Source organism: Lagopus muta, chromosome 1 (genome assembly GCF_023343835.1).
Source record: "Lagopus muta isolate bLagMut1 chromosome 1, bLagMut1 primary, whole genome shotgun sequence".
Lineage (NCBI taxonomy): Eukaryota > Metazoa > Chordata > Aves > Galliformes > Phasianidae > Lagopus > Lagopus muta.
In genome coordinates, this window is record NC_064433.1 from 136,594,864 (window position 1) to 136,608,517 (window position 13,654).

The following is a 13,654-nucleotide window of genomic DNA, read 5'->3' on the forward strand; positions in this document are numbered from 1 at the left end:
AGAAATTGTACATTCAGTATGATAATGAAATGGAACAGAAATAGTTAGGACAAATCCCCACACGTAACTGTGGAGTTCTGCTTCACACTGTGTAACATTTTGAGTAACATCCAGGAATTAGCAACTTCTGCCAAAACTGTGTTTTCAATTAAAACACAGAACATTGCACTCTAGGATCTAGAATGCAAAGAAATGAAAAAAGAGCACAACTTCTATCACAACATCTTTATCCATGCCTACAAGGAAGTAATTTTTTTTCATGGCCTGATGAACTGTAAATAGCACTATATATAATTAATCTAAAATGCTACATTAGACAATTCACAATCAAAACTCTCATTGACCCTGCACCACCAGCCGCATTTGCTTCTGCTTTAAATACTAAGCCTGACTTTCTCCTCATGATGCGAATGACTGAAAAAAAGAAATATTTTATCAGATAAGAGAATTTTCTACCAGACAGGTGCTCACCTCGGGATGCTGGTCAGGTAGGTCAGGACATTCTGGAACTCCTTCTCAGGGATCTCACTGAAAGCTGGGTAGTCTGGAAAGGTGATAACAGGGCATCCATCTCCCCCTCTTCCACCTACAAAAGAAACAAGCAGCAAGTGTGTTTACACCTCGGTCCTTTTATCTAGTCTGCAATTTGCCAATATTTAAACTACTGTACTTTTTGTTCTCTTTAAGCAGTGCTCAGATTGGACGCTATGTATTCTAAATAAGTGAGTCTTCTGAGCTTAGAAAGTTTTATAGGTAAGGACTTGTTGCAGCACATGGGATTTTTTTCCCCATGTACGTTGTTTCATGTGAACACAGTTCAGACACCAGGTGGCAGTGCATCTTTCATTTGATAAGCGATAAATGCAAGTAAATACAACCCATCTGGAGAAAAACAAATAACTGATTTAGGAAAAAAAATAATTCAGAATTAAGCAGGCAAATCTTGAACCAAACTCTACCTTCTCAACTTGACTAATTCCTGCAAGCCTCTCCTCTGCTCTGCTTTCAGGACAGTCTAGAAGAGGCGGCAAAACAAGCTAAAGGAAGATATTTTAAATGAGGTTTCCTGTTCAGCTTCTCAGACTACCTACATCTGGTAAAGCAGAGCCAAGCATCTACACTACAGCATAAGTAGATAGTTGCTGAGCAGATAGATCACCTAATCTGTACTTTTCTGACACTTGCACCACAGCTTTTTAAATGCACTTCACATGCGTTTTATATGCCACAATACAGTGTCATTATTATTATTGTTCTTTTTTAAGGTCATGCTAATACTTAAGCAAATATCTTCACAGAACTACACTGGACACAGGAGCTGTTGAACTGTAGCAGCTGCATGACTTTCACAGCTGGGGGAGTTGTGGAGACAGTGCTGGAAAATTATCTTTGCTCGGCAATTTGAAAAAAAGAAGAAAAACAGAGAGAAATGACTGTGACAAAATGATAAGTATATATTTTGCGGCTTTGAACTTTGCCCATTTTGTATAAATACATTGTAAAATGTATTACTAGCACTATTTGATCATGAGAGCAAGTGCCTCTGCATCCAGCCTCAACAGAAAAAGAAGAAATACTAGAACACAGACTTATTTGATAAAAGAAAGCACCATTTCCCTCTGAAGCCACAAGTAATTGCAACAGCACAAACGATATCCTTCTGTTAATACACAGTGAATCTGACTTGCATCTACTTGGTTGCAGGCAGTATGGCACTCCACCATGCAGCTCTTGAAGTCAAAGATCAGCAAATAGTGTGCTTTGGATTCATTTAAGCAATAATAAAATGCAACTGTTAGATAAATCATGAGTTTGCAAACACAACCTTTATGACACATCCAGACACTGCAACACTAAGTTAAGGGAGCTACTTTTAGCTACACAGATGCTCACAGTACAAACCTAAGTTAAAAAACAACAACAGGGATTGTTATTGTTTTTATTTTGCTCTATCCATGTTCTAGGGAACAATGCATTTTCCTCTCTCATTTCTTCTGAAAGCATTTTTCAGGCATGTTAATGAATGTTGCCTAACAGAGTGTCCTGCTCTCTCTAGAATACCTATATTTAGTTATCATTATACATTATTTTTAGTTTTCCCCTGGTTACTTGCTTTGTTCTATAAACTCCTATGAATAGGCCATATGAAACAAAAGAAAAAGAACAATACGTTTGGCTGGACATGGCCTCAAAGCAGAACCATGGAGCGTGACTTCTGGGAAGTTCCCAGACCACCACTAATTGTCAAGGGGAAATGCAGAGCCATCCTGCCTTGACAAAGCCTATAAATTTTCAGTTTCTAGTGTACTCATCATTTGTTATCGTGGGTGGGGATGACTCTATCCTATGTGATAGTACCCAGTTGAGCACCAATACTCCTGTATTTTCCTGATTTAATGCTTGGACACACCTATACCTCCCAGGGCTGCTTGAGCGCTTCTCATCACCAGAGTCTCACTGCTGCAAAGAGCTTATTTGATGTGTTCTTAATAAATACTACAGAATTTCAGCTTTAACATCTCAGTGCAGAAAGTGACTTCTTGACATAACTTGAAATAGATGATACTGCAACTGGAAGTACACTGCTGCAAGTGAGAGACATGCTGCTCTAGAAAGCACTGGCTTCTTGCAAATGAGCGTCATGTTTCTGGTAAGGAATTTCTCCTTTCTAAATACATTACTCAAGTAATTGGAGTACTCAGAGCATCTGAAATTAAGAGTAGACTTAATTAAGTAGTGGATAAAAGCACATCCTTTGCAAAGGAAAAAATAAAGAGAAGCAAGAAGTAATTGTTAAAAATATCTGCTCCTTGAAATGAGAGGCAAGGTTTGTTTATATTACTTCCAAAGCTGCATTTTGCCCAGGCTGATCAGCAGTAAGTATACCAGCTTAGAAAGGAGAGGTTTTTTCATTATTATTATTATTTTTTAAATCTCTACAGACTAAGAGTTCAGTGTTCTGAATGTTAAGTTGCAGTCAAGTCTGTACCTGAGTGAGACAAACTGCTATGTTTCTACCTCTTCTACTGTCAATACATAATGTACAGACTGAATGTCATATGGGCAACAAAACACATGTTTAAATTTAAAAATAAATGCTACTATATGATGCTGAATTCACACAAGTTCAAACAATTTTACAGACTCAGCGCCCATGGAGCAATTTAACAAGGGAGGTATTTCCACATCATTTCCACAGAAAAGAGCAAAAGCACTGATAATGAAATAAGGTTACAGAGAGCAAGGAGAAACGTGTCATCCACAAAGATAATTTAAAGGGCCAAAGCCATCAGGCATTTGAAAGCCAGTAGCAATAACAACTTCCTCAACTGCAGGAAAAACAACTATTAATAAACAGGCAAGTTGCTTGAAGAACTATAAATAGCAATACATGCATATTGCATTTAATGCAAATATCTTTTTTATTTTGGAGTTGCGCAATGCTTGAAAAGGCATTCAAAGGAAAGTGAGATTAAAAAGTTGGCTCAGTATTTCCAGTGGCCTAAGTGTCATTTGCACATTACATAACATACGTGATTTAAGATGCGCATACACAGATACCTGTCTCTCCTTTGTTCATCTACACTAACTTCATTACATATACATATAAGAAAATATAAAATACAAACGAGAGACTGTAAGCAAGATATGCATTTTCCAGAGAGTTTTGAATGAATGTTCATATGTCCCTTGAGATGATTTAAGAAAAAGAAAGAAAAGGAGGAAGAAAAGGAGGCAGAAAAGCCTTTGCTGTGGAAAAGAAAAACGGTTGCACAAAAACTAACTAGAAGAAAGAGTAAGATGGATGAAACAGTGAACTAAGTAGAAAAGGACTGTCTGTTTGTGTATGTGGAAGGGGATATCTAATACAGACAAGCAACAACAAAAAGAGTAGCAACAATTCTTGAAAATAAAGATCTTGTTCCAAAGAAATAAAAAGCTCCAAAGAAAAAAGCTAGGCCTGAGGTAAAATATTAACATCATGTTTTTAAATCAGTTATTTGCAAAAGGTGAAAAGATGGAAACCTCATCCAGAGCTTGCCCCAGTTAACTGTAGATTGAACACACAACTGCAGACACACTGCTGAGCCACAGCTGGAGCCTTCAACATCGACAGGAAGAGTAATACCTTGATGCAATTACACTTGGCTGTGTTTGCTGAAAAACTGAAGGATGAAAGTTTTGTTTTAAAGTGTCAAAGTGAAATGAAAATGCATAAGTCAAATTGTCCAATAATAATAAAATAGAATATGGCTATAGTCCATAGTAATGCAGCTGTCCTACTATAGAAGGCAAAAATAACTGAGTTAAAAGAGATATGAGCCTTGCATCTAAACTGATGAAAATAGAATGACAAATGGCTGATCTCACTAAGCTCCAGTGCACAGTAGATTTAATGAGTGCTGACGATGCTTGTGGCTGTATGAACTCAAGAATGTTAGGGGGTGAAGAAACTACCATTGGACTCCATGAGACTTTTTTATTCATCTTCTGTAATCATCAGTTCTCCGCTTCTGAGGGACAAAATGTAAGCACTACTTGCAATTGCCTAGATAGGCTGGTTCTTGAACGACATTATAAGCTATTTTTTTTGGTGCCAGTTTAAGAAGGAAACTTGGAAAAGCTTGGAAGCTTAGAAAGTAGGAAAAAAATTGCAAGAAAAGAGTTGTAGCTTAAATACCATCATTTCAAATGGAGTGTGAACACTCAACTTCATAAAGAAATTCTCACTTCCACCTGATACCATCACCCTATAGAGGAAATAATCACTACCACAGACCCACACTTAGTCCAGCTTATATGGAAAGAATAAATTATAATAAACAGTCACCAGCAAGTACAGTGAGATTTAAAGAGCTTTTGACAAGCAAAGCAGAAAATCATTTCATTCTTTTCATCTCATGCAGGAATAAACAGAGAAGAAAAGAACAGTCAGAGCCCAACTTCACCCTAGAGACTATAACCTCCTTTATACTGAAGGAGGCAGAGTAGCTCTGCGAAGCTACTCGTGCTCTCCCTTTCCCAGACAACACTAAGCCGAGTCGTGCAGTTGATACAATAGAAGGCAGGGATGCCATCCAGAGAAACCTGGATCGGCTCAAAAAGTAGGGACTATGTGAACCTAATGAGGTTCAACAAGGCCAGAGGGAAGAGGGAGAGAGTAAGTTCACTGCTGCACACCTGCATGAGCCTTACATACAGGAAGGCAAGAAAAAAAACAAAAAAAATAGCCAGCAGCTCATCAGATGCCTATCAGCCTAATCAACAAGCAAAAGCATTATCTCCCTTTACCCATTAGCAGCTAGTCATGGTCCCAGCACTGGATTGGACCAAGCTCAGCATCTGATGCCTGCAAGCACAAACACATTATTTACTTGGCAAAGTTAGTCCAAGGATATCAAAGACATTCTGTGCTATGTAATTACAACTGTGCTGATTTTAGAAACTTTTTTTTTTTTTTTTTTTTTTTTTTTTTTTTTAAGACTAGAAGCAGGTTCCTTTGCAGAAACAAGGCAGCAATACCGGTATGAAAACCCCTTCCAGACCTACATATGTTTAAGCCCAGCACTGAGACTACTGAGAAACTTGTGGCAGTGCTGCTCACTGAAACATTGCTTTCATTAAGTTTCAGGTAGCAGATCCAATAACACCTTAGCCTAGGTAAGACCTACAAGAATGCAACAGCACATCAGCACAGTCACACTGTGCTCCCCCATTTCCAACAAGGGCTTGGTTAGCTCAAAGACCTCTCTAGATCAGGATGTACCAAACTCCTTAGTACTTCCTTCCTTATTTCCTGTGCTTTTCAACATGTTTATCAACCACCTGGACAGTGGGATAGAATGCACCCTCCGTACATTTGCTGACAACACTGAGTAGTGCAGTTGATACAATAGAAGGGAAGGATACCTTCCAGAGGGACCCGGACAGGTTCAAAAAGTTGGACTACATGAACCTGATGAGGTTCAACAAGGCCAAGTGCAGAGTGCGTCATGTGGGTCATGGAAATCTCACATATGTGTAACAAACTGGGAGAACTCCTTGAGAGTAGCTCTTTTGAGAAGGACTTGGGGGTTTCTGGTGGAAGAAAAGCTGGACATGAGTCAGTAGTGTGCTCTTGCAGCCTGGAAGGCCAACTGTATCCTGGGCTGCATCAAAAGAAGGGTGACTAGCAGGGAGACACAGGCAATTGTCCCTCTCTACTCTGCCTTCTGAGGCCCCATTAACAGGACAGGCCTGGGGCTCCCAGCACAAAAAAGTCATAGAGCTGTTGGAGAAGGTCCAGAAGAGGACCATGAAAATGAACAGAGGGCTGGAGAAGAAAGAAAGGGATCTGGGCCTGTTCAGCTTAAAAAAAAAAAAAAGAAAAGAAAAGGCTCCAGGGAGACATCACTGTGGCCTTCCAGTACTTGAAGGGAGCTTACAAACAAGAAGAGATCAACTTCTTTCATTGTCTGATAGTTATAGAACAAGGGGGCTTTAAACTAAAAGAAGGGAATTTTATTTTAGATATTAGGAAGAAATTCTTCACTGAGGGGACAGTGAGGCGCTGGCACAGCTGCCCAGAGAAGCTGTGGTGCCCCATCCCTGAACATGCTCAAAGCCAGGTTGGATGGAGCCCTGGGCAGCGGAGCTGGTGGGGGGGGCAGCCCTGTCCAGGGCATAGGATGGGGCTGGGTGGGCTGGGAGGTCCTTTCCAACCAATGCCATTCTATGATTCCATGATTTTCCCTCATGTAGTCTTTCCTCTGACCCTCAGTTCCCCCCCACTCTACTTCATTTTCCAGGAACCAGGATAATTTAAGATTTCCACTAAGAAAAAAATAATTTCTTTTTATAGTAACAAGCCTTTGTAGACTATTCTGAGTTGTTCATAAAGAACAGATTTCTCTTATACATGTAAGACAGAAACTGTGAAAGCCCAGCAGGTCTATCTGTACACACAAGTGGTATCTGTATAAAGGAACATCATAGTCTTACCTGACAGATAAGCAAATTGTTTCTTTAACTGGTCGTGAATATCTGCTGCATAGAGGGGGATGATATCCTGATGCATGATTTCATCTGTGGAAGAAAAAAAAACGCATTGCAAAATTGTTTTGAGCAAAATTTTGCAGCAGTAAGTAAAATAAAATCAGCATTAGAACACTAACACCCAGGAAATAGCCTAATTTGGAAAAACTATGTGAAAATACTGGGAGACTTCCAAATGTTTGCCTTTTCATAAGTTTTTCATAAACTTTTCATAAAGTGCATTGATAAAGAAAATTAAAAGTCGTGTGGATTTGCTGACACTTGAAAGGTATACTGCCTGTCTCTGCACCAAACATGGAGAAATTAATATTCCTTAGCAACAATCATAAACAGTGAGTTTACATATTAATTTTTTTTTTTTTTTTTTGGTTAAAAACCTTCTCAACTCATATGAAAAAGGAACAGGTACACCTCAGCACCCAGCTTGTCAGGCCTTGCTGAAGCCATCCCACACTTCTGGATGCTTACAATTGTTCCAGCACCTACGAACTTCTCAGTGGCCCTTATGGAAGGAACAGCATGCAGCTATGGAAAACATCACTGCCTTCCAAAGGGAAATTTCACTGGTGAATAACCCTTGCACTGTTCTGCATGAGGCAGGCCTGACAGGACTGGACATACAGCTCCCGTGAAGTGCACATACGCATACTTAGCTGTGTAAAAGCTTTGCCTCATCTTTTATGCGGCCCTTCTATCCCAGCTTATTGGCAAGTGTAATACTTTCAATTTTCTGCCACAGAATCTGAGCCAAGGCACTTCCTCCAGAAGGAGAAGGTCAAGCAGAAACCTAAGCCTTCTGACCGCAATAAAGACCTTCATTTCCAAGGCATGACAGCGTTGCCTCATTGACTAAACTATGACCTTGTTCCGGCAAGGAAACAGTTTTACTCTTGAAATGCCTAAACCCTGACTATTCTGCCTTTTTAGCCTCACTGAAAAGCAGTGGAAGAATAACCTAGCATTTTTTACTGCTCAGTTTGGAACATCTCTTTAAATCTACCATTACATAAAAAAGGTTTTTTTGTTTGTAATGTACATTAAGTGTCATTAAGATACACTCACTTCTAACACTCAACCACAGAAAATGTACTCAATGCATAGAAAATGTAAGTAAAAATATACAGACATAGTATAGAGATAAATGTTACCAGACCTGAAGTACAAGCTGATCAAGCAGAACTGCTGCTTGATTCTAGAGGACAGGATTTATCCCTACTGAGACCTTTGAAATGTCAAAAAAGCAGGGATTTCCCTGTCATTTCTATGAGCGATTCTCCAGTGTGCACAATTCTAAGAAATATGATTATTTGAGAACAGCTCCCAGAAATGTGCAGTTACTTCTTCCAGATAAGCACTAACTTATACTGGGAAACAGAACTTCTCTGTTCCCTTCCTGCCAGCCCAACAGTGGAGCAGCTGTGATCACTGTCAAGGTCACACCAATCAGAGCTATTTTTCTGCATCCGGTGAACTGCTGCTTGAACCAGAAGACCTCTGCATACCACACTGTCAGATCCCTAAGTGGTTAGGTCTAGCTGTCAAGTTACATTTCTCCAAGACCTTCAGTTACATCATCATCTTAATGTCTTAAAGGAAAAAGTAGAAACAGACCTTTTACAAGTTAAATCTCAAATGGCCAACTCATTTCTGTTTCCCTCTCCAGGGTCAACAGATTTTTTTTTTTCTTTTCTTTAAATGTAAGTGATTTAAGTGCTTAGTAAGTCAAAGCCAGCCCCTGATTCTGCAGATCAGTCCCTACAAGTGGGACTTTTACCTGAACACACCGTATGATAGGATCAATGTCAACTTTTTCAGTGGGTGATAGGAAAAAGGAGAAAAATGCAAGCACCCTGTAATGCACTTCTAGTCACAGGCAAAAGTAATTTTTCCTATTATCACATAAGCACCTTATACATATATACATATATATACACACACGTATTGAATACATAGGTAAATATCTGACGCATAACATTCAAGTACACAAGACATTCATAAGTCAAGGAAATGGGTCTGATAGACATAATGTTCAATAAAGATCACTACTTCCTGGCATGCCTGCATGATCTGTCACATCACTGTCCCAACTCATGCCATGCAAATACATGAGCACTGTTTTGGTTGTCCCCTGTTCTCTGTGACAGAACCAACAGCTTTTGCAACTAGCACAGCCTTGAGATCAAACACTTTCACTGAAAGCACGGTACTTTCCTTCCAAAAGTTTAAGTCTCACTTTAAAGTCACACGTAACAGCCAAAGTGCCTGCACACAGACTGACAGCCTCCTGGAGCCTGTCCTGCTGCATTCCCTCTGCCACAGCACTGCCCCTCACCTGATGCTTGCTTGTTTGCTTTCACAGCAGGCTTCAGGAAGTGGACTGTGTGTTAAGATCAGGGCTAACCTGCAATAATTCAAGAAAATTGAGATAACAAATAGTGTAAAACGAAGTGAGAAAATGAAACTCTGGAAACTTCCAAGCTGTCAGCGTTCAGCAGCCTGATGCACTTGATGCACTTGAGCCCAGCAGCAGTGATGGGCTAAGAAAACCACAAAAGCTCATGGCAAAGGATGCAGAGCAAGCATATGCACTTGAATGAACAGTAACCATCAAAAACTAAAGACTTAAAAACCGAGAACATCCATGAGACTAAGAAAGCTAATAAGCTTGTATAAAAGTCATGAGTCAGGGAATTTGCTTTTGCCTCTCTATTATGTTTGGTGTAAATTTTACCTACAGTATTACAATATCCTTCTTTCCATATGCCATCTAATGAATAAAAACTAACCTTCTAAATCCAAAAAGTTACGCATGCTAATAGCATAATTGAACAGAACTAAAAGATACAGCCTTGAAGTTAGAGTGACAAGTGAAAAGTAGCAGTTGCATGTTCACCACTCTTATTGGTCATAAGAAAACAATAAAAAAAACCCTGTTAAGTTATATCTACTAAAGAATAAAAGTTATCATATATTTAGCTGAAGAAAAACAAACTTGCCCTTCTACAGCTGATGAAGGGAAGCCAAAAATGCAAATGCAGTAGATGATACAACAGCTGCAATGCAAAAGCCAAAGTGCCCCAAATACACTAACGTGACTGGATTTATTTTGATACTACAACACCCAAGCCAAGTTTCATTGAAATGAAAGTCTTCTCGTCTGTCCACTTTGCAGCTGTGTGGACTGCAGTTTACACAGATGTTCCCCAAACATCCTCCTCATGAGTGCCATTAAAACAGTTTGACAAGCTATGACATAAAGTTTATATACACTACAGAGCTACAGAGTTCAATGTGAACTGCAAAGCCTTCATAGGACATTACGTTTTGCATCTTATCACTTCGTAATCTTTATGCAGTACAGGCGAGGAAATACTAATTGCTTCAGTGCTATGCTTCAGCATTCTGCTTAGCCAGAAGTTAGACTTATTGCTGCTTGGGGTAAGTTTTGCTTCTTTTTCTTATAGGACATTAGCAGGATTCACTTTTGAACTTCCTACCCCAGGCACCTACACTGTAAGATCATCACTACTGAAAAGACTTGCCATTGACAATAATTAATAAAACATTCCTCAGCCTTTGAAAACTACCCTGTAAGTTGACTCAAGAGTACTGCATTTTGGGTTTAATACTACATAAAATATCTGTTGTTCATTCTTGTTTGCATTGCCATTGTTCAATCTTAAGATTAATTGCCAATAAGGATTGAAAAGTGAATTTAATAGTTGTTTTTATGTTTTCTTATGAGCTAAATTGAATTATTTAAGAAAGAAAAACTGTTAAAGCATTTTCCAGCAGCCTCAGAAGTGAGGAGGATGGTTGTCAAGTCACTACTCATGCTTATAAGAACAATTAATTTCCCCCCCAGTCTCCTCTGGAGGTTGCCCTCCCAAGAGCTCTTCCCATGAATTTTGACAGAAATCTCTGCCAGCTCTCCCCTCTCCAACATTCTGTGTCCTTTCAGGGAAAAAGCCCTGAAATTATATATGAAGGAAGTAATGTGGGACAATTAGAATTCCCCCAAAATAAAGAGTTATTCAAAAGTTGGAGTTCAATCTGACTTTGCAGGAAGTTTCTCCATTAATACATGGATACATGGTGTCCTTACTAGAAGTAGAAGGCAATAGAAGCTTGTACATGCTGAGCAATCTACAAAGACACATGCTCCTTTGGTTCACAGATCTGGAGAAAATGATATATTTAAATCCTTTAAATTTCTATAATATCCTTTAAACAGAGAACCCGCCACCTGCTCTGCTCTTCAGGGACTATTTTCACTTTAGTGAAGCTAATTAAGTGCATATTAAAATAGTTACTAAAGAAGTCTGTTTTCTAAGGAATTTTTAAGGGCACACTTACATGAAATAATACTCATGCAGACCATGACTATTTTTAATTTTACATTGACTCTCTAACACTGTTTTCAAACAGATACCCAAGAGTTTGGTTTACTGTATATGAAAGGTATACAGTACAGCATGCTAGAATATCCAGTCTTTCCACTCGCTCTCTTTTTAAGAGTTCATTTAAAGATATTTCTTGAGTAGCTTGCTTAACATAAAGCCCTCAAGATTCACAGCACATCTGGTATTGTAGCTGCTGTAAAATAAAGATTTTTAAAGTTATTGCCACTTTTTAGAAATCATTATTTTATTTTTAAAACTGAACGCCCAACAGCTGGGAACACAAAGATTTCTTTTTTCCTAAGCCAACACCTAGAGGTTCTTTAAAAAAAAATAAGATGAAAAAAACCACAAGAGCTAGTGTTGCAATTGAATCTAAGAGAAGACAAAAGTATCATCTTACTAATGTAGAGGTATCAGTTAAATACATATATTTTTACATAGAAAAGACTGTGTCTCTTGAGAAATATATTTTAAAACTAACTTCTAACTCCATTTGAAATCTTGATTTAATAGTGCTGTCCCTATCTATGAGGGAGGAAGGTAGCTTAGAGATGTCTGATACCAGACCAGCAGCAGCAATTGCCTACATCTTAAGTGAAACAGGATTACAGTTTAATAGTTTGATCATGAGAGCATAAAGGTAACTCATTTTTGAGTTGTCTGGCATGAGAAAGCCCTGAAGAAAAATGGATTTGAGAAAACGGTCAATGTCAGTCAGGTTAAGGTTTTCTCTTATCAGTAAGAAGGCTCCTCTTTCTTATACAACCAAACTAAAGCTTATCTCATTCAGAGTTAGTCAGACATGAAGGAAAACCTTTTTCATACAACACAATACCAGAGATGAGTTTAAAACAAACTGTATCGACATTATGCTGAAGATGATTTGATTCCCACCAAGCCAGTGGGAGTTATACCACCCTTACGATTAGCTCTGTACAAAATCCTATGGCTATCACTTTACATCAGCTTGAAAGCCACCCTGTTTGTGCATTTGTACACACATGGACCCAATTATGCCTTTCAGCACAGCATCCAGTAACACATCATAAAGCAACGTAGAAATCATTTTCCTGCCTCATCTTGCTGAGCCAGCAAGATCGTCCTGAAAATGCGACAAGAGCTTCTCTATTAAATGCATGCCTTAAATTGAAGAAATATGATTGGTCTCAATCAGTCTTGTTTTTGATTTCTCTGTAAAGTCTACCCACCCAAAGAGTTGAATGCCTTTTATGACAAAGGTCTTCATTTGAAGAATCTTTTTACTAAAGCAATCCTCCCATCTGGTAAGTATAATTGCAAGATAATGACTTTTAGAACAGTCCCTTCATCTCTCTCAGCCCAAAGGCAAACTCTTCATTTCCTCATTCTTCTCTCTTTATCCACCCGTCTTCCCCCTCCAACCCACCAGCACTAACAGTCATCTCTTGTGTAGCCCCCACAGCAGGAAGGGCCAGAGAAGCAGAGCTAGCGATGACAGCCCTCTATCCGCACACCAACATGCGAAACTAAGAAAGTGATCAAAACAATGACAACTCTCCAAATTTAAAATGGAATAAGGAGGCTGAGGGGAGACCTTACTGCTCTCTTCCAATATCTGAAAGTTGCTTACAGTGAAAGCAGGGCTAGTCTCTTCTCACTGGTGACAGGGTGCGGGGAAATGGCCTCAAGTTGCACTAGGGGAGGTTTAGGTTGGATATCAGGAAACACTTCTTTACAGAAAGTGTTGTTAAGCAGTGAAATAGACTCCCCAGGGAGGTGGTTGAGTCACCATCCCTGGATGTGTTTAAAAACCACTTGGATGTGGTGCTCAGGGGCATGCTTTAGCGGAGGATTGTTGGGGTAGAACGGTTAGGTTGTGGTTGGACTCAATCTTTAAGGTCTTTTCCACTCTGAGCTACTCTATGATTCTATAGAGATCCCTGAAAACTCCATGGTTAGGTATGTTGAACCCTAACAGCTGCTGACCAAGTCGCCCTGATCTTGCACTATTTGTATCAGTCCAACCTGGCTACAATTATCTTATAGAAATATACATAATCAAGTATCAGTGTCTCACCAGCCCAAGATGTCCGATGGAAGAACTCATTTCTCTTTTATTTGACTAAGCTGCCATCAAACTAAAAGGTCAGAAAATGCAGGAGACTAATTCCTATGAATCAGCGTGCAAATCACAACCCTCTCTTCTAAGGACAATAACTTCCTTTCCAATTATCTGG

The 13,654-nt window shown here is 39.2% G+C and overlaps 1 protein-coding gene across 16 annotated transcripts in view; it reads right to left on the reverse strand.

Annotated features, from left to right (window-relative positions):
* The window catches only part of MCF2L (MCF.2 cell line derived transforming sequence like), a 148,042-nt gene that overhangs the window by 54,056 nt on the left and 80,332 nt on the right, over positions 1 to 13,654 (reverse strand). For all 16 annotated transcript variants that reach the window (XM_048958619.1, XM_048958373.1, XM_048958028.1 and 13 more), the window contains 2 exons: positions 6,982 to 7,065; positions 472 to 586 (listed from right to left, as the gene is read on the reverse strand). In XM_048958619.1, the coding sequence (XP_048814576.1) occupies positions 472 to 586; positions 6,982 to 7,065 (199 nt within the window). The remainder of the gene's footprint in view (positions 1 to 471; positions 587 to 6,981; positions 7,066 to 13,654) is intronic.